General features: G+C 39.1%; 1 protein-coding gene across 1 annotated transcript; it reads left to right on the forward strand.

The window, feature by feature from the left end:
- Positions 1-15,844: 15,844 nt before the first annotated feature.
- On the forward strand, positions 15,845-21,192 carry LOC133725596 (beta-amyrin synthase-like). Its single transcript, XM_062152905.1, has 12 exons — positions 15,845-16,000; positions 16,390-16,633; positions 17,979-18,164; positions 18,290-18,577; positions 18,665-18,749; positions 18,840-19,006; positions 19,099-19,287; positions 19,387-19,620; positions 19,714-19,836; positions 19,939-20,094; positions 20,185-20,553; positions 20,674-21,192. The coding sequence occupies exons 2-12, from the start codon at positions 16,433-16,435 to the stop codon at positions 20,953-20,955; spliced, it is 2,280 nt and encodes a 759-aa protein (XP_062008889.1). The 5' UTR covers positions 15,845-16,000; positions 16,390-16,432; the 3' UTR covers positions 20,956-21,192.

Genomic DNA, 21,192 nt, shown 5'->3' on the forward strand with positions numbered 1-21,192 from the left:
ATAAGTTTAAAATAGAATTTTCATGTTGGCCAGTTATTTTGATAGTTACATAAACAGTTACTTGGCCAGTTACAATAAGTTTAAAATAGAATTTTAACTTAATTAAAGCATTACCCTGATGGTGCATTTTGCCAGTATTTCTGGACTCTCCTCTTGGTGTCCTAGTCCATGAAATTGTATACTTTGCTCTGCTCCCAGTCTACGACCTCAGGAGGTAGCTGTTTTCTCTTCTGGCTCTTTATTGATTTCTGCATTTTCTGCAGCGTCCATCTGTCTTATTGCTTCCAGAACATCCTCTGGAAAATCGTCCAACTTCTGTTGTGCTACCATTTGTTCTAGCCTTTCACGTTCAGCATCTGGCAGTGAGGCCTTCATCTCCTTTTCTTTTTCTTTCTTTTCAGCATCCTTCAATCTATCTTCAATCTCCTTTGCTTTCTTCCTTCGTTTTGCTTTCACATCCCCCCACCAGTAAATGTTGTCCTTTTTCTGTGTTCTTCTCCTATTCTTTAATCTCACAACGTAAGAGTAGAGACCCATTGATGATACAGTTTCACCAGAATGTTGCTCTGTAAGGCGCATTGTTAACTCGCCTTTTTTGTTCTCCTCTGGTGTCTTCTGCTCTTTCTCTGGGCTCAACGTACAAAGTGGAAAGCCACGCGCAGCTACAGGACTTTTCACTATCTAAAACATGTCAGGTTGTTTTTCCATTTCATCGACTGTGAGCATGCAGACTGTGGGGCTCTGGAACAGTGAGTCCTTTTGCGATGGAGGTGTCGATTGAGTTTCTTCTTGCACTGTGCAGTGAGGTGGAGATTGAGCTGCTGCTGCTGCAGATTCTTCGACTGTGCAGATCCCATGAGACTGAGCTTCCTCAACAGTCGATTGATCTTTATTTTCTGTGTTTTCAGCAGCCTTAGATGCAGCTCCATTTGATTCATTTTTTTCTTCTGCAGAGTTAGGTGGTGGGGAGCTGTGCTGCTGAGCTGCTGTTGAGGTGTGAGTCTTTGGGCTCAACATTTGCTCCAACTCCTTCAATTTTATCTCTAACTCCTTCACCGATGATGCAAGGCAGAAATTTTCGGTCACAAGTGTAGCATTTCGTTCCTCCAGATTCACCATGTCCTCCATGATTTTCCTTAGTTCCTGTTCCTTTTCGTTCAGTTTTTTCTTCAAATTATCTTTCTCCACAATCATATATCTTATCTCCTCCTCCTTTTTCTGAAGCTCTTTCTCCCAGTTGTTTTTTTTCTGAAGTTGTTTCCTGTTCAGCCACCTCAACTTGTAGGTTATCTTCTTTGTTTTCACAATTCTGATCATCAGTTCCTTTTTCCTCTCCTTCCGGAATTGTCTTTGCTTCATTTGATCTATTCTCCTCTTCCTCGGATTCTGATTCCTCTCTATCCTCCTTCAGGTTTTCAAAGATTTTCTGAAAGAAACATATTCAATATGTCAGTGACATGCTATGTGACATGAGCAATGACATATTTACAACAGTTATGAAGGCCAGTGACATGAAGTGTGAATTGGCCATTGACATGCATTGTGATAGTGACTTAATCGGTGACTTTTAACCAAGATAATTACTTGGCCAGTGACGTGTCCAGTGACAACTACTTTGCCAGAGAAGAAAATACCTCTAGTTTTTTCAAGCTGTTAAAACTTGTCCAATTATGTATCAGCTTCTGGATGTCCCATTTTCTCATCCCATGATCTTTGTTCTCCCTTCCAGATATTGGCTTGATTTTTCCAGTCTTTTGACAGAACCAATACTGCTTGCACAAAAAACAAAAAAAAAATTAGTCATAGTGACTTCACGAATGACATGCAGTTTGTCTTGATCAGTGACTTGACCAGTTACATTTCAGTCTGACAGTAACTTACCAGTATTATCAGAACGCAGCCCCCCGTATTACCATATGGGCTGCTTGACTCCTTTTTCTTTTTCAAAGCCTTTATAGACTTTTTTAAGAAGCTTCCAACTTCCCTTACCCAGTCATAAGATCCGATCTTATCCAAATTTTCGCAGGCTTTGACGTAGCCCCATGAAATTGTTCCTCCTGCGTTTGGGAACAGAAACTTGATGGACAAGTCCAGCAAGATTAATCTTGCCACATTTTTGTCCTTCTTCTCAATCCCTTCCTCTGTTGTTGGATTGTCTTTCAGCGCATCTTGCAGAGCTTTCTCCACGGCTCTCTTGTTAATTCTCGCTGTGTTTGAAAAAAACTGCTGGACAAAGTCGGACTGATATGCACCCTCAGAAGTCTTTGGGACCAAGTCACCTTTTTCTAGCATTCCTAGGATCTTTGAAATATCTCTTGTCGAGATCCTGAATTTCTTCTTTCCAAAGAAGAAGAGGTCATTTTCATGGTCGTAGGCCTGCAGGAGGAGTGTAATGAAATCATCAGATTTCTTGGCTGACTTCTCCTCTATGTAGCCACCATGGAATGTATCGACAATATTTCCAAATGGTGACTGCCTGAGCAAATCTAATGTTCTTGCACTGAGATTCTTCTTGTTATCTTTAATTGTGTTCAAGAAACTTATTAATGTGCACCTGTACTGCACATGTCCTGGTTTCACATTTCTCTTCCTCTTTGGTGCTGCTTCAGTTTTTTGAAATAGCACCAAAGAGGACCCCTTCTTTGGTGATTGTTCTACTTTTTCTTCTTCTTCTGTTTCTTCCTGTCTTTTTTTTTATTATTATTTCAAGCTCTTCTTGAGAATCTTCTTCAGTGATGGTTCTTCTTCTTCTTCTGTTTCTTCCTGTCTCCTTTTTTTTTATTTCTTCAAGCTCTTCTTCGAATTCTTCTTTCTGTGTATCGTTCGATCGTGTTCTTCATCTTCTGATTCCACCTCTTGGTAGTCTTCGTCATCATCGCTTGGTTCCCTTTCTTTTCTTTTTGTTCTTGCCATTTCTGATGTTTAAATTCTGTTGAAAAAATAAGAAGGTTAGCATTGAGTTTGCAGTTACATAATCAGTTACGTAGTCAGTTACTTGGCCAGATACATATATTGTAAGTTACATGATCAGTTACATGGTTAGTTATAGCTCATGTCAATGACAACGTCAGTTACATAATCAGTTACTTGGCCAGTTACATATGTTGTAAGTTACATGATCAGTTACATGTTCAGTTACATACATTTTAAGTTACATGGCCAATTACATGATCAGTTACATGATCAGTGACAGGAGTTTAACACACGTTGCCAATGAGTTGGTCTTTTCTAGTGACTTATTTGGCCTTTGACTTGTCTAGCGACCTCGCCAGTGACCTCACTGGCCAGTTTCATTATCTGAGCCTATAAAATATGTATTTGCACTAGCAGAATTTCCATTCAAGTAAAGCCTAAAGCCTAAACAGTGTGACACACAGTCATTATCTCCATATAAATGGTTATGTTACTGTCCATGTCTCTGTATCAAATCACACCAAAATGGAAATAGAGCCCCTCCAAAATCAAATGATACCCAGTCAGTAGCCTATGTCACTGGCTATGTTACAGCATCAAACTAAAATTTGAAGACAGTCATTGATCATCTCCACTCAAAAAAGCTTTAAATCTTCACTCAAACCAAAACTTGGAATCGAATTGTTTTGTTTCAGAATCAAATGCAGAAATACTATATCAATGACTTGAAAACTAAATACTATATCAAATGCAGAAATACTATATCAATGACTCGAAATTAAGTAAGAGAAGTTTCTGAGAATCGAGGCTGAAAGATTACCCGGTCGAGGTAGACGATTCGAGTTCTGCAATTCTTCGAATCCCTAAAATTTGGGGCTTTTTCTGTGAAGTACTTTTGCAGAGTCGGCGCTGCTTCACCGTTGAGCAAAATAGTCGTCGGAGAATGTATGTGTCTCAGAATGTGGCCGCCGGAGATGAAGATGAGACGGAGTAGGTTTGAGCGGTTTTGGAACTTTGAAATTCCGAATTATAATGTGGAGAAGATAAACAATTGTGAAATTTCCAGTTAACTGCGAAAGAAACTGACGGTGGCAGTTTTTGTAATTAAGTTGAACTCTAGTGTTAGGTTGTGAACAGGTGACCTTAATTATCATGGAGACATTTGTGGTGTTTAAATTATAATAAGGCACTTCAAAATGACCTTTTTTATCATTATCCCTACATTATATGTAGAACATTTTCTCTCAATTTTGAGTAATTTTGACTATTTCCAACCAATTTCAGTACTTTATATATTCTTATTTATATAATTATATGCTATAAAATAAATTTAAAATTTAAAAAATACAAACTGCCTAGTACCCTAGGCTAGACCCGTGGCCACCGCCGAGCAATTTTTAAAACCTTGTTTGAAACTATGAATAATCTCACACACTAGTAGTTTTTTTTTTTTTAGAAATAGATACTTCATTACTTATCCATGGCCAGAAGGCACGTACATCAAAAGTTGTCTCATACCAATAGTTCTAGATGACACAAGCCGCCAAACAAATGACAGGTAACCCTCATTGTAAACAAATACGCATAATTATTTTAGTGCCTAGCCAAATGAACACAAATCCACACTACCTAAATCCTTGCTAGAGCAACTCTAATTGCCTAGAGACCTCAATTGGTGTACAACTAGAGAAGCTAAACTTAAATAGCAAAAGACTATAGTCCAAATGCTAGGTACCAGGCCGGCCCACACCAAGCACAAATAAAGGTCCAGCCCAAGCCGAAGAGAGGAGGGAAAAGTGGGCTGAAACACAAAGCCCAACCCACTGCCCCAACACCCAGACCAACAAAAGCCGGAACCCTAGCGAGTTCTCCGAAGCCACCGCCTAGTCAGTCCGGTGGCCGCGCTACCCGAACAGTCATGGCATCCATACCACGCACCAACGTGCTGGTATTCCGCCGCTACAAACACGACCTAGTCCGAGTCAAGAAAGATCCGCTCGCCTCCTCCGGAAGACCGACGCAGCGCCTCCAATCGCAGCATTGCCGTCACAAGCCGATCAAAACTGCCTCTCCTCCGCAAGGTCTTCTGCGATTCCTCACCCACAAACCGATTGTGCGTAAAGCCCAAAACTGAGCTCGAGATCTACCGCCACTGCTTCGCTCATTGACTCTGAATACTTGACACCAAAGTATCCTTCTCACAGCCGGAGGATCCTCGGATCCTTGGTCCCTATCTCACACACTAGTAGTTGGCATCATTATCATGACAAAGAAATGTTGTGAAATCTAGTTACAATTAAATGTTGTCACATTGTGTATGTAAAGGAATTACTTTCGTGACAAACAACATTTTAGGTTGATAATCTCCATGTCCCATACTGATAGGGACCCATTATATCCTTACACTTATTGTTTACTTTAGGTAGTGTCCCAGGGTGGGACTCGAGTATTTTTCTCATTAGAAAGTATTCACCTTTTATTTTTTAGGTACGAAATCGTCAATGACGGATCCTTATTGGGGCCAGAGTGGGCCATAGCCTCACAACAGCTATTAAACTTCTTTAATATTAGGATGAGTAGTACATTAATTGGTAGAAAAGTCAACAAATTTACATGTGTGCCCCCTACATATATTTTTATTAATTTCAAGTTTACTTTGTTCATTCATTTATAGTACCCAAAATACATTTTTCTAATGTAGGATTTAACTCAAATTGTTAGCACAACATGAGAACGATTGAAGATGATAATTGCTAAGAAAGAAAATGTTAGGGCTTTTATTATTATTTTGTTTTGAAAGTGTTTGGACCCAAAATGAGCATTTTGGTTTGACAAAGCGTGTCTTGGAGAAATTGAGCCAATATCAGTGGCTCACATATATATTTTCGATAAGTTCAAAAATATATTATTAAGAGGCTAAATAAGGCCTACCAAACATGGAAATGAAAAATCAACTTTAGCACATTTTCCTACTTCGGTTAGGAGAAAGCGAGTTAGACAAGAAATGAGGGATGGCGGACTAACCATCCGAACTCCAAATGAGTTGAAACTTTCCAGATTAATTCTAGACATCCCATTGATCATTTCTTATGAAGAGTGCCAAAGCTCGTTCGGAGTGGAAAACCTTCAAACAAACAGTCCAATTTTCTGCAGAAGCAAAACTTGGAAACTGGACCTGTAAGAGGTCCAGCAGCATTTCCGGCCCAACCACATGGAAATAAATTCTGAAATTTTACCACAATAATCTAAATTCATGGTGGATCATTTCATATGAAGAAATCGAAGGTTGAATCTGAGTTCTTAGTGGAGATAAAAATTGAGGGATAAGGGAGCAGAAAATGACTTAAACCTAACAAATTCCATTAAGTGTTTAAGTATTCAAACCTAACATTCCATTAATGTTTAAGTGCTAAAACCTAACCCATTATGAGTTGTTTAAGGCCAAATAGTGTTGCTTGGTAGCCTATAAATAGAGGCTACAACATAGAACAATTCACCAATTCATACATCAAAACATCTCTAAGATGATCTAAGTTCTCTCTAGAGCAAACCTCTCTAAGAGCAACTCCTCTCCTTCTCTTTCTCTTATCGGTGATCACACTCCTAGTCCTACTCTTCTCGGAAGCCGACTTTCAGTGCCACCAAACCCTCTGTCAAAGTGCTTCGGTCCTAGTCTCCTCAGGAGCCGACTGTAGTACCGCGACCACAACGGTTACGGAACCAGCCAAGCAAGGGTAACGCCCTAGCAACCCAGCCAAGCTAAAGTCACGCTTTAGCAAGTTCTCTATACTTCCCGGTGATTTCTCTCTGCTCGACCTACAATGTTGAGTATCGACTTGGTAACACAAGATAAAGTCCTCACCACGAAGCAAAGAAGACCCCCACGACGAGGTTGGTGCTCTCCTCGTCTACAGTCGCTCAAAAGAAGTCAGGTCAAGGGACACCCCCAACGACCGCACCCGAACGGTGCTGGCACGCCCGCGCAGAAAAGAGACTAATGACCAGCTGCAACAAAAACTGGAGCCAAACAGAAAGGAAAAGTGTTAGGGTTGAACGATGAATAAAGAGATTAAGAATGAAGTTTAAATACATGTTTTGTAGGATGTAATATATGAGGAAAAAAAATTGTAATTTTTAACAAGATATGGTCTTTAATTGTAATTTTACATTAGGACATTTTAGTCTTTCAATAAATTAGATACGTGTAGGGTGAATAAAACACTTAGTAGGGTAGCAATAACTGCATCTGTTCAACTCAGTGGGATGAGAGGGCCTCCGGTTTTTGCGGAGCGACCCGGAAGAGCGAAACCTCTGTTTTGTGATGGCGGCGCGGAGCGTCGTGGTTTCCAAACCAGACAAAGGCGAGTGAAGGGCGGCGTGGAATTGGAGAGGCCATGGTCTCATTTGCAACGGCGTCGGGATCTCGAACTAGTTTTTCAAAGGCTCCGGTTGAGTACATGCTCGGCTGAGGGTGGTTCTGTGAACATGGGTTGCTGGATCGGGTCAGAGCCGAGGCGTTGCTGTCGATGCCTTCAGGTTTCGAAGCGACTGGGATCTGGATCGTTGTGGCGGCCTCCACTGAGCAAGATTGGGCTCAAGAAGGGGCTGCCGGAGACGATGGCTCTGATGCCGTCGGGCTATGGGGCTGTGCTACGCTTCGTGGAGGCGGTAAGAGGGCCGACGATGACCGGGCCGGTGGCTTGGACTAGTATGTTGGAGATCTATGCGGCGGCGGGTCACAGGCAAGAAGACGACCCAGAAAACTCGCCGGGAGACCCTAGTTTTGAATTAGGGTTGACTGGTTGGTTGACTGGGCTGTTTTCTGGGCCTATGATGACTGGGCCTAGGGCACGAACTGGGCTGAAGGCAGGGACTGGGCCTGAGCTCAAGCTCACGTTTGGACTGTTTGCGTCTGTTGAAGAGGAATTCGACAGGATGAGCAAGACCAACCTGTTGCCGAGGTTGTTGGCTCCTGAAGAGGCTGAGGATGGTGCTAGCTCCAACCCTATGGGGATGGAGCTAGCATTTTCTTAAGTCTCTCTGCTATTAGACATCTGGATCCAAGTCTTCTAAAGTTGGAGTAATCTCTATGAGTTATTTTAAGATGTTTCTAGTTATTATTTGTACCACAAGTGCGTGCTAGCAGATTAGACTAGATGAATGATTTTTCCTTAGAATAACGAGGTTGTTCTTGATTGTTTAGGCTTGCTTTCCAGCGAGCGTCCCTTTAGACTTTAATGAGTTTAGTATTGGCTTAGATAGGTTTATCTGGTTTTACCGGATTTTTTATGTAAGTTATGTTAGACTCTGGCCTGTTTTCATGGCTTTGATATCTAATAACTTCAAATCCTATTAAAAAATAATAATAACTGCATCTGTTCCTACAAAAATTAATGTCTTCGGTCTACAAAATAAAGAGGAAGAATAAAACTCTAATGACATTTTTTCTCAGTCTATAAACTCTCATTTTTTCTCTATACTTAATCGCCCATAGTAAGTTGACCTTCCGTTTAGTTTGAAAATATTTCAGTACTCTACTCATACTCAAATACTCAATAATAAGCAATGTCAAAGCAATTATATCCCTAATCCACCCATTACTCAAATGTGAAACCGGCATATATATGAGTTGTGAGGTTTTTTTTTTTTGAAGAGGAAGAAAGTTTATAATTTAAAACTTCTGGAGCAACCAAAACTTACAATGTCAAAAAATAGGGCCAAAGAGGCTTCCTTTGGGACCGTATTGGTCCAAGTTACTACATCAAGAAACTTATGTCCTAGATTTGTTACTACATCCGCTACAAAGTTAGCTTTTCTTAAGGTATGTCTAAACGAAATCGAATGGAATAGAGAAGCTAGTCGTTTAATGTCTTCAGTGATCTCGTGAGTTGTGAAGTTTGCTTTGATTTGTCTCTTAGCATATGATGTAGCATATGAACTTTGATTTGTCCTTTGATTTTGATGTAGCATATGAACTTTGAATTGGAGTTGTCTCTGGTAGTTGGTATAACCCATCTCAAAGGAGAGTGAGTGCAAATCTCAAAGGAGGAGTAAACTAAGACATAAAACTACACCATTGCCTTGTATAAATAAGGACTAAATTCTGCTTACTGCCATGTACTTTCAAGGGTTCATCAGTTTAGTCCCTGCACTTTTAATTTAATCAGAAAAGTCCTTGCACTCTCCAATTTCATCAAATCGATCCAATCCGCCACCACTCCGTCAATTTTCAGGGAAATTTTCCAAACTACCCATCTGCATTCACAACATTAACGCGTTGGCGGGCTGCCTAGCGATGGGTAGTTTAGGAATTTTCCCTGTGAGAAGGTCCCACGTCAGCATTTTAACAGCGAAAATTGACGGAATAGTGACGGATTGGATCGATTTGATGAAATTGGAGAGTGCAATGACTTTTCTGATTAAATTAGAAGTGTAGGGACTAAACTGATGAACCCTTAAAAGTACAAGGTAGTAAGCATAATTTAATCCTATAAACAATACCAAAAAAGAAAAGCTTACAGACCACGTTGTTTGAATAATCTCATATACTAGTAGTTGGCATCATTATCATGACAAAGAAAAATAACTATATATACTTGAGGCGGACAGGACCAAATTGTGGAATCAATCTCTATTATTTCTTTTCTAAATCACCAACCCACAAGAAATACTAATAAATGATAGGGTATACATATAATCCAAGAAGCTAACATCCAATTTTTAATTGGGGCAATGTTCTAATTGCTAAACTTACAATATCATATGAAAGCGCATGTGTTGGATGGACAAGATCTATTCAAAAATTGTGAAGGACATGAAAATCAAATAAGATATATATGATCTAAACTTTATATAGTATATAACAACTATTTGGTTTTGGGTCTCTGTTTCAATCAATTCATTTTACTATACATACACAACGCATGTGAATGCTAGTTACAATGATGAACCACTTTCCTAAACCAAGTAAATGTTGTCACATTGTGTAAAGGAATTACTTTCGTGACAAACAATAGTTTAGGTTGATGATCTCCATGTCCCATACCGATAGGAACCAATTTATCCTTACACTTATCGTTTTCTTTAGGTCGGGCCCTAGGGTGGGACTCCAGTATGTTTCCCATTAGAAAGTATTCTCCTTTTCCCTTGATCTTTTGGGCTCTTCCCTTTAGGTACGAAACCCTCAACATGCAACATATTTTTTATTTGGTACAAAAGTGGTGGCCGGGTGAGCTATCATTCCGGGTAGCCGGGTGGGCTACCTTCAACATGCAACATATTAAATATGTATGGTTTGCAGGTAAATTCAAATTTTCATTCTTTTATTTTCTCTTTTCTCTTTTTGACTAGAGAGTGAATCGGAATGTAAATGCATCATTCGCCTTTCATTTGATATCTATATATGTACCTTTTATGTAAATGCATGATTACCCTTTGATGGATGGAAATGTAAAATTAAATGTCATTTTGTTTGGCCGAATATGTTTGTTAATCCTTATTTCACATGTATCATGCCTTTCATGGACGGAAATGTAAAATTAAGTGTCATTTTGTTTGGACAAATGTGTTTGTTAATCCTTATTTCACATGTATCATGCCAGTGACTAACAAAACTATTAACGCCTTGTATATAATTGATTAGTGTGGAGACCGAATTTTAATACAAATTGCAACTTCATATAAAATCACAAAATTATAAATCTTAATCAATTTTGTTTTCTTGTTTCAATATATCACTGGAAGTACGGAAAATTATTCTATACATCGACGGTGCAAGTGAATCAATAGATCCAGCAGATCTCAGCCGTTAAAATTTATAGACAATTTTCTTTAATAACAAAAAAATATACTTGATGTTATCTAGCTGTCTATTTCTGTTAGTGTAAGTGCACGTTGGTGCACGAATACTATCTCCTATAAGTACTTTAAATCTTAGATGCGATGATTATTCAATTGGGTTATTGGGTCACATGGACAAACATATATACAGTTGAAATTCACACCCAACTACCATAATTATAAACATCACTAGCTTGAACCCCATTTTCTTCGTACTTAACCGCCCTCAGTTAGTTGACCCTCCATTAGGTTTGAACATATTTCAGTACTTTACTCACACTCAAATACTCAATCAGTAATGTCAAAGCAATTATATCCTCTATTCACCCACTACTCAAATGTGAAACCGAGCATATATATGAGTTGTGAAGTTTTCTTTGATTTGTCTCTTCGCAGAAGAGGCCTTTGATTTTAATGTAGCATATAAACTTTGAATTGGAGCTGTCTCTGGTACTTGGTATAACCCATCTGACGTCTCTTTTCCTTTCCCTATCACTCGATGCAGTCTAAGCTTAACCTCATTGACTTCAAGCACTCACCAAGTTTGAATGGAACATTGTTATTGTAATCTTCTGTCATTTCCCTTCATTTAATTAATGAGTATATATATTAGATAATAATTGTTGTTTTTTTGGGGCCATTTGCTGGTTTCCATGAACGTGTCAATGTGATTATTAGTTTATGTTTTACAGGGTTTAATTTAGACAAAATCTACACTTAAAAACTGGTATAATTTAATGATCGTAAGATTCAGTACAATAGTAATGATCGAGCATGTCGATTCATATGAAAAGGAAAAGAATAATAGCGTTGCGTGGAAAAGTCAAGCCCGCCATTGTTGGTAGGAGATGGAGTCCTTACTGTTAGCTATGATTGGAGGACCGGCTTCAACAAATAGTCAACATTTTCTCACCGCGAAAAAGGATATACAAGAGAAGTAGTCAAACTTGTTGTTCTGCATATAAATATATACACACACATTATAAATCATAAATCTTAGTACATGAGCACGCCAAAGAGAGCAGGATCGACCAGTATCAGTCTCCAACTCTCCATGCTGCAATGACAGCATGGCTTTAATTTGTTTGGTTTCTTCAGGTGTCATGATTAGATCATGCATAGACGGAAGGGGTTTTTAAATTTTTACTTAACCTAATAGTCTATTGCCCCTCAATAGAACATTAGGTCGCCAGAATAAGAACTAATCTTCCTAAAATTAGACAAATAAAACTTTGATTAAATAAAAAAACTAGGAGATTACATAAATTCAAGACGTCTACTTCCCCCCAATAGATGTCTATTGCCCCCCAATAAAACTTTTTCTTTTCTTTCCTTTTGGGCCTTCTGCCCAGATGTCACCAAAAAAAAAAAAAATCTGCCCTCATTTTCCAAAATAAAAAAAACCAATTTGGGCACCCAGAAAATGCTCTGGGCACCCAAGTCAAAAGCCGGAGCCGGTGCTTCGGAGCTCCGACCAGGCGGTCGTCTTCACGTAGCTTCTTCGTCTTCGCTCTTTGACTCTGGCCGCCGCGCACCTACCAGACGTTCGACTCCGGCTACCACGTAGCTTCAGATCGCCTCCTTGTTGCCGACGAGCCGACCAGGATCCGAACTGTGCAGGCAAAATCGATCCAGCCCCAGCGACTTAGCGCCGACGAGATCCGATGCGGCATCGACGCCGGTGTGAACAAGGACGAGAGAGAGAGAGAGAGAGAGAGAGAGAGAGAGAGAGAGAGAGAGAGAGAGAGAGAGAGAGAGAGAGAGAGAGAGAGAGAGAGAGAGAGAGGATACAGTGGCAATGCTTGTAATTCTTTAATTGAGTTAAGGGTAAAATGGTCATTTTCTGTTAAAGTGTGTAAGTGGGAACAAAAATCTGTTGCTGGAGTAAGTGGGATAATTTTTGCACATTTTGATGCTTTGGGTCAAGGTCCCTATTTACATTTCATCTTTTAAAAATGGGAGACAACAAATAACCTCACGTTTTCTTGGTTTCTTCCTTTCGGGAATCAATATAAATAGTAAAGCCAAAATATAGCACAATGCCTTTAATTGTAGCAATTTCTTATTTTATTCACAAACTATTCTTAGTAATGAACTCTTCACATCATTTCTGTCGATTTTACAAAAGAGACAATTAGGATTATTCCCCACTTAGTATGTATTGTACCAAATAATGCCAAGATAGAGCATTCACGTGTTGCAAACAACTTCATTGTAACTACTGTTACGGTCTGGAGCAAGAACTTTTTTATTAATTATTTTATTGATTCTTAATAAAAATTTTGTATTATAAAAAAAAAGGTTAAAAAAATTTCTTATTAAGAAAATTCGTAAATTGTATAAATCAGTGATGGAGAAAATTAGAAATATCAATAATTTTCCTAACTAACTTTTAAAATGTGTTACCGGAGAAGGAACTGATTAGAGACTATATAAGGTCCCGTTTGAGATTGCTTCGCTTTTAAAAAAATCAGCTTTTGTTCAAAATTTTAAATTTTATTGTGTTTGGTAAATAAATAAAAAGCAGCTTTAATTGAAAATTATAGGTCACTGGCAGCAGATTTTAGAAGCAGCTCAGAGGTTGCTTTTAGAAGCTGCTGTGGATCAAAACATGATCTGCAGTTGTTTTATGTACTGACAACGCTTTTAAAAATATTATTTACCAAACATGAAACTGTTTTAATTCACAGCTGATTATTCTTACAACACAGCAACATCAGTTTTTTTTTTAAAAGTCACAGCAATCCCAAACTAGCCCTAAAAATAAAAACATTTTGTTGGTGAATAAAACTTGATTTTTATGCCATATCATGATTACTTTCTAGAGAAATTCTTACGTAGTGCAAACATGCCACGTGGCTGGTACGCCAAGTCAATCATGTTTATTTGTCTCTTAATTGTATTCCAAAATTACCTCTGTTGTATTAAAATAAAATACTCAAAACATCCCCCACTACCCCTCTGTATGAGTCATGATTGGTTGGGCGTACCAATCACGTGGCACGTCTACCATACCTAAGATTCTTTCTACATTTTAATCTTGGGTATCAAACTTGATTTTGACTTTTCTAATTACTTTCGATTAATTTTATCAAATTTATAGTTTCAACAGGAAAGTATGACTTGCGAGAGATTTATGAGGTAAAATAGAATAGTAATTTATTTTTTATTTTTATCGGGGGTGAGATAGTAAGACACCTCGGTTACGTGCGATTTAGTAACACCCACCCAGTCAATATTCGGACCAAGGTACGAGGGTATCCTAATAAAACCAGACTAATCCTTTGCTGCAGGCGTACAAACCTAAAGACCCCTCAAACCTGCTAACCACAAACTGATGGGTGCTCAGACTCGAACACAAGACAGGGAGGTTTCATGCTAGGTTGCTTTAAATTGAATAGATTTAATATACTTAAATTTCTCACAATCTACTCAAATTAATTGGGTAGTTAATAAAAAAAGGTTGTACAAGACAATTCCTAGAAAAAATCCATGTGGAGGCCTCTGTGAGTCTCGGAGTGACTTCGGCTGGTGAAACCCTAGTTTCGCATTCGTGGCGGTGGTGAACCTCGTTCCCCATACCAGGCAGCAACGTTCTACAGGGAGAGGAAGGTGTACGGATCGGTGAAGGGCTGGCAGCGAGGTCGGTGACTAGATCGGTGGCGCAGATTAGTGCGGTTTGTTTGGCGATGGTGGTCGTATCCCAGGCAACTGGTCTCAGGTTTTCGCTTATGTGGTGCGGCTCTGGTGCTCCGGCAACGATCATGGTGGTATGGCTTGGCATTGATGATCGATCTAGGTATGTTGGAAAGGCTCTGATTGCTGCGGCAGAAGGCAGTGGTTGAGGGTGTTTGGGCTACATCGGGGATCAGATTCAACAGGCGCTGCACCAAAAGGAGGCGGCGACTGACTACAGGGTTGAACGACAACTATTCCAATCAGATCATGTCTGTTTTCTCAGCAGTGAGCTACGTTTTGGGGGCGGTAGCTTGGTCTAGGAGCTTCCTCACTTGACCATGGCAGTGGTGGAGGGTCACGGTAGGCAGCTGGACTAGTGACCAGTGTTTGTTTCCTCGACGGCTTGTTGTAGGTGGGTCTAGAGAGGTGTTGTGTAGGAGATGGGCTTTGGCTAGTGAGCCTCTGCCTTCCTGGGCCTTTGCTTGGGGTCTGGCTGGGAAAGCTCTTTCTCTTATCACTTCTCTTTTTTGGATCAGGCCTGTGAGGGCTTTTGGGGGAGTGGCAGCATTCCATTTTCTTTGCTTTGAATAATTGAGCTTGGCTCGGCTCTCATCCTATTATGCCATTGATCGTTACTGTGTGCTAAGTGAAGAGTGGCGATGTACACCATAAAAAGTCTTAGGCGTCAATGCTTGTCATGTCGGTTGCTTTGATTTAGGGTTGGATAGGTGTACAGTTTTTTTACTTTTTTGCATTTTCTTTTTCTAGTTTTGTGTATTTTGTTTTTGGTTAGCTCTGCTCTTTGCAGGCTGATTTGTGCATCAAGTTTCTAATATTAGTTTTCGAATTCCTCTAGCTTGATTGAGAGAGTGAGGTCGTTATTTAATGGAACCTGATTCCGTTCTCCTAAAAAAAGAAAAAAAATGGGTAGCTAATATTTCTATATAACTTTTATATACCAAAACAAAACATGCAATGCCTTGTACCTTTACTCTTTTTTTTTTTTTTTTTTTTTTTTTTTTGAGAATAGTACTAGGGCTCTAAAAATCTCAAGGCCGGTCCTAGTCTCCTATACATACATTCCCTTGGCTGGCTAGAGAGTTGTTTTTGCCAAATCTATTAACTATGAAAATGAAGAAGAATGTAACTCAGAAATAAAAAGAAATATGGATAAGAAAGTTGGTTATGACTTATGAAAATGTTACAGTACGCAAAATATTCGAAGAAAACAACAGATCGACGATTTGGCCGGAGAAAACACCAAAGTTGACCATGAAATTATTTCACCTAATTATAATTTTTCTTTTCTCTCACTTTAATTTTGGTCAGTAATGCTTTCGCTCTTACACGCACACAAAACACGCACACTAACTCACTCCACACTGAGAATTAGACAATAAAATATGAACAAGGTGGGCTATAATTTATTGTCGGCCTCCCCATCCTTCCTAGTTCCTATCTATATAAAGTGGGCATCCCATGCATCTCAAACATCACAATTCACAATTCATCAAACTCCTCTCTCTCTCTCTCTCTCTCACTTCATCAGCAACCGGTTTCAGATCGGCCGGTAAGTCCACACCAGCCATCATATATTATATTCACAGAGCTTTTCAGTACTACCCATCTCTGATCTCCAGCAACATTTCTGGTCATTACGTACAGAGAGAGTTTGGGTAGGATCGAGTTCAAAAGGGTGGTTGAAATATATACATGATCAAGAGCTTTAGTCATATATATAGTACTTAAACCCCATCTGAGTTTGCAATTAGCTTATCTTCGATCTTCCCCAAGCTTTCTGGTACTAATTAAAAGCTCATATGGGTGGTCGAAACATCCATATATGATCAAGAGCCTTGAATATATATGTATATAAATACACACGTAGTTATTACTTACAAATGTTCTTAAGGTTGTTCAAGGTTTCTGAATACTAATTTCACCTCATTTCATATGCAGTACTATAGAGAAAGGTTTCTTGTCGTACAACTAAAAAGAGAAGATGTGGAGGATTAAGTTCGGAGAGGGTGCCAATGACCCTTTGCTCTTCAGCACAAACAACTTCCATGGGAGGCAGACATGGGAGTTCGACCCCGATGCAGGCACACCGGAAGAGCGCGCCGAGGTTGAGGCCGCTCGTGAGAATTTCTACCAAAATCGCTACAAGGTTGCTCCCAGCAGTGACCTCCTCTGGCGTTTTCAGGTACTAATTTTGATCAAGCATATTTTTTCACTAAATAATACATGTCAGTAGTTACTTGCATATAGTAGAAAAATGTATTTCAAGTTTTCAACCGATCAAAATTTAAATAAACAAAACAAATTAGTTAGTGCTACACATTTTGAAGATCAACTTAATCTCAGAAGATTACGTTGTTTTTGTTGACAACAAGGAAGATTGTGCATGTTCACCTAAACATGGCGAGTTTTTTTTTTTTTTTTGAAAGGAAACATGGCGAGTTGTTAATTAGTTAATTGCACAACCTGGAAGGCTGGAATAGCTAATAGATACCTCATTGAAAATAAATTAACAAAAAAATCTAAGCCAGATCCTTTCTCTTGTCCTGTATGATTTCATGTTAATGTTTATTTCCACCTCTAAATTAGGTGAAACATGTGACATAACAGTATGAACATAAATATAATATTTTTTTTTTCTTCAAAATTCTCAACTAAAATTTCTTAAACCAGATTGGTCAACTTTTGTGAACTTGTTGTGTGCCTCGTTGGCATACTTCTATATATGGGTAAACCTTTTCTTTATAATTTTCATTTCCTCCTCTTATTGGTCAAACAAAGTTGGCTCATTCTTCAAATGAGAACATAGATTATATTAAAGATATCTCATTTGAAAAAAGATAGTTTTAACAAACCCTGAAATAGAATGCATAATTCAAGCTACCTAATATACAGTTTAACAAGTCCAACCTGACTAAACATTATTGACCCATTGATCTTTTATAATTGAATAGTTCTACGTTCTACTATATTGGGATCTCTGAGTTGGTTAATATATCTGGGTTGCTTCGACTACACTCACGTTCTAAGCTTTTGATGGAGACTTCAATTGATTATTGTGGCTCAAGAAAATACCCAGAAGTTGTTTACCTTCTTAATTCTTTAGAAAAACTATTTCAAACACAGAAGAGGACAGAGTTGAGGGGTGTTAAGGTCAAGAGCAGGCCAAAATTTGAGGTTGCTGGGTGGGTAGCATTTGTCTTTTCTTATAGATAATATAATACAAATTGTCCATATATAGGAGATAAGATATACCCAATTTTTTCTTTTTACCAAAAAAAAAAAATCTAATTCATAGGAAAAGATGTGACACGTTGATATGTGCCCCCCTCTTTTATTCTTTGAGGGTGCCACTTTTGAATGATCAAATATGACAGTGAACGAGATTCTGATTGTTTCCTCATCATTGGGTTCTTGAATAAGTGTACAGGATTCTGGTTGTTTCTTAAATTTAGTTCCAGAAATAATATATTGGGTGCAAATTAATAGAAAGTCCTAACTAATTTTTATTTTTTTTTACCCAATTGCAGATGCTAAGAGAGAGAAACTTCAAGCAAGAAATTCCTCCGGTGAGAATTGGGGAAGGTGAGGAAATCACATTTGATCAGGCCACAGCTGCATACAAGAGGGCTGCTTCCTTCTGGAATGCCTTGCAGTCACCCCATGGTCACTGGCCTGCTGAGAATGCTGGCCCAAACTTTTACTTTCCTCCCTTGGTATGTTACCGCAGTCAATAAATTTTTACAGTAACAGAATGAGTAGATGACAGTAAAAATTGGGTCTTGGGGTGAAAATGCATTTCACAGCTGCCTAATTGTTGTACATGTTTCTTCATATGCAGGTCATGAGTGTATACATACCAGGACACCTCAATGTTGTTTTCTCTGCTGAGCACAAGAAGGAAATCTTGCGCTACACATACAACCATCAGAACGAAGATGGTGGCTGGGGTTTGCACATTGCAGGGCCTAGTATGATGTTCACCACATGTCTCAACTATTGTATGATGCGTATTCTCGGAGAAGGCCCTGAGGGTGGTCGAGACAACGCCTGTGCAAGGGCCCGGAAATGGATTCTTGACCGCGGTGGTGCACAATATTCTGCTTCATGGGGAAAGACCTGGATGGCGGTATGAAATACTTAAAAACTTTTATGCTGAACGTGTTATGATATTGTTGCATTGTACACATGGCTGAGTTTACTTGCTGTGTTACAGATACTTGGTGTTTATGATTGGGAAGGAAGCAACCCAATGCCCCCAGAGTTTTGGACCTACCCTACTCTGCTTCCATTTCATCCATGTAGGCACAATTTTACTTGCTATCAGATCATTCGAAGTTCCATGGTTCAGTAACTCTCTGGTTCTAACTAGTACCACTTCATATGTGCAGCAAAAATGTTTTGCTACTGTAGGTTGACTTACCTACCCATGTCTTACTTTTATGCAACAAGATTTGTTGGCCCAATCACTCCTCTTGTTGAGCAATTGAGACAAGAAATCTACAATGAGCCTTACGATCAAATCAAGTGGTGTCAAGTGCGCCATCATTGTGCAACAGTGAGTTCATCATTTCGTTGCTGAGTTCATACATCATAAGACTATACTCACATTCATAAACTGACTGTAGTATATACTGTTAACTAATGCAGGAAGATAACTACTATCCTCATGGAAGAGTACAGCGCTTTATGTGGGATAGTCTTTACAATGTTTGTGAGCCTCTTCTCAAAATCTGGCCCTTCAAAAAGATCAGAGACAATGCTGTTCAATTCACCATAGACCAAATTCATTACGAAGATGAGAACAGTCGCTACATTACCATTGGATGTGTTGAAAAGGTATGTAGTGTGTGAAAAACCTCTTCATCAGTGTATATGTATGCCTGCATGTGGTTTAATTCTAATGATCTAATAACGATTCCCATTTGATTTTGACAGCCATTGATGATGCTTGCTTGTTGGGCTGAGGATCCTAGTGGAGAAGCTTTTAAGAAGCATCTTCCTAGAGTTACTGATTATATTTGGCTCGGTGAAGATGGTATCAAGATGCAGAGTTTTGGTAGTCAGTCATGGGATTGTGCTCTTGTGATTCAAGCATTGCTTTGTGGGAATCTCAACAATGAATTTGGACCTGTACTTAAGTTGGCACATGACTTCCTAAAGAAATCTCAGGTACCAGATTGAAGCCCAAAAACAAATAAGTTTCTTCAATCCTTTACATTTTCTGTTGGCCTAATGATTTTGACCTCTTTGAAAACATTATAGGTGAGGATGAATACTTCCGGCGACTACTTGGCTCATTTCCGTCATATTTCTAAAGGATGCTGGACTTTCTCTGATCGGGATCATGGATGGCAAGTGTCTGACTGCACTGCAGAAGCATTGAGGGTAACTGAGCTTACTTATTCAAGACTACCGCACTTAACTTGAGTAGAAAGTTAAGAGCCTCACTATAACAATGGTGCTGACCTTGTACTGTTTTTGTTTCAGTGCTGCTGTCTGTTTGCAGTGATGTCACCAGAGCTTGTTGGTGAGCCAATGGAAGCTGAGTGTATGTATGATGCTGTCAATGTCATAATGTCACTACAGAGTCCAAATGGTGGTGTATCGGCCTGGGAGCCAACTGGAGCTCCTAAATGGTTGGAGGTAAAAACCAAAAATCTTATACTAGCTCATTTCAAAATCTTCTAAGTATGTATCATAACATTTACATTTTCATTTCTTTTCTCTCTTCAGTGGCTCAACCCCGTCGAATTTCTTGAGGACCTTGTCATTGAATACGAATACATCGAGTGTACTTCATCTTCAATCCAGGCCCTAGTGTTGTTTAGGAAGTTGTACCCTGGTCACAGAAGGAAGGAGATTAACAACTTCATCACAAGGGCTGCAGACTACATTGAAAGTATCCAATACCCTGATGGTTCATGGTATGGAAACTGGGGTATCTGCTTTGTCTATGGAACATGGTTCGGAATCAAAGGATTAGAGGCTGCTGGAAGAACATACAACAACTGTGAGGCTGTTCGTAAAGGTGTCGATTTCTTGCTCAATACACAGAGGGAAGATGGTGGTTGGGGAGAGCACTACACCTCATGCACAAATAAGGTACTATTCTTCTTCCACTTCTATGTATATAACTAACCACAAATCTTGAGATACTTTACTCTTCTTTCTCTCTGTGAAAAGCAACTGATGACATTGTTTTCTGCTTTGTGTTTTATACAGAAATACACAGCTCAGGACAGTACAAATATGGTGCAAACTGCCCTTGGATTGATGGGTCTAATTCACGGTCGACAGGCTGAGAGAGATCCAACTCCTATCCACCGTGCCGCAAGGGTGTTGATGAATGGTCAATTGGATGACGGTGATTTCCCCCAACAGGAACTGATGGGAGTTTTCATGAGGAATGCCATGTTGCACTATGCAGCATATAGAAATATCTTCCCATTGTGGGCTCTCGGAGAGTACCGCACTCTGGTGCAATTGCCTACCAAAAGGATTTGAGCCTTTAAACCACAAGCAGAGGATCTTTCATGGATTGACAATACAACTGGGAACCAATAAAAGCTAGTTCTAGTTGGTCCTTATTGTTTATTTACTTCTTTTTCATGTATGTAGAGGTTGATATCTTTTGTAACCGCTGGAGAAAGAATAATCTATTCATATATAATATATATTGTATACAAAAATGTTTCTTGTCTGAGGCTCAAAGCTTAAATAATATTTAAGTTTTTCTTGCCA

Source organism: Rosa rugosa, chromosome 1 (assembly GCF_958449725.1).
Source record: "Rosa rugosa chromosome 1, drRosRugo1.1, whole genome shotgun sequence".
NCBI classification, from domain to species: domain Eukaryota; kingdom Viridiplantae; phylum Streptophyta; class Magnoliopsida; order Rosales; family Rosaceae; genus Rosa; species Rosa rugosa.

Coding starts and splice junctions, on each gene's coding strand:
- LOC133725596 (XM_062152905.1), top strand. CDS start 16,433: ATGTGGAGGATTAAGTTCGGAGAGGGTGCCAATGACCCTTTGCTCTTC. Junction 19,621..19,713: donor ACTTCCTAAAGAAATCTCAG/GTACCAGATTGA, acceptor AAAACATTATAG/GTGAGGATGAATACTTCCGG. Junction 20,554..20,673: donor ACACCTCATGCACAAATAAG/GTACTATTCTTC, acceptor TGTTTTATACAG/AAATACACAGCTCAGGACAG.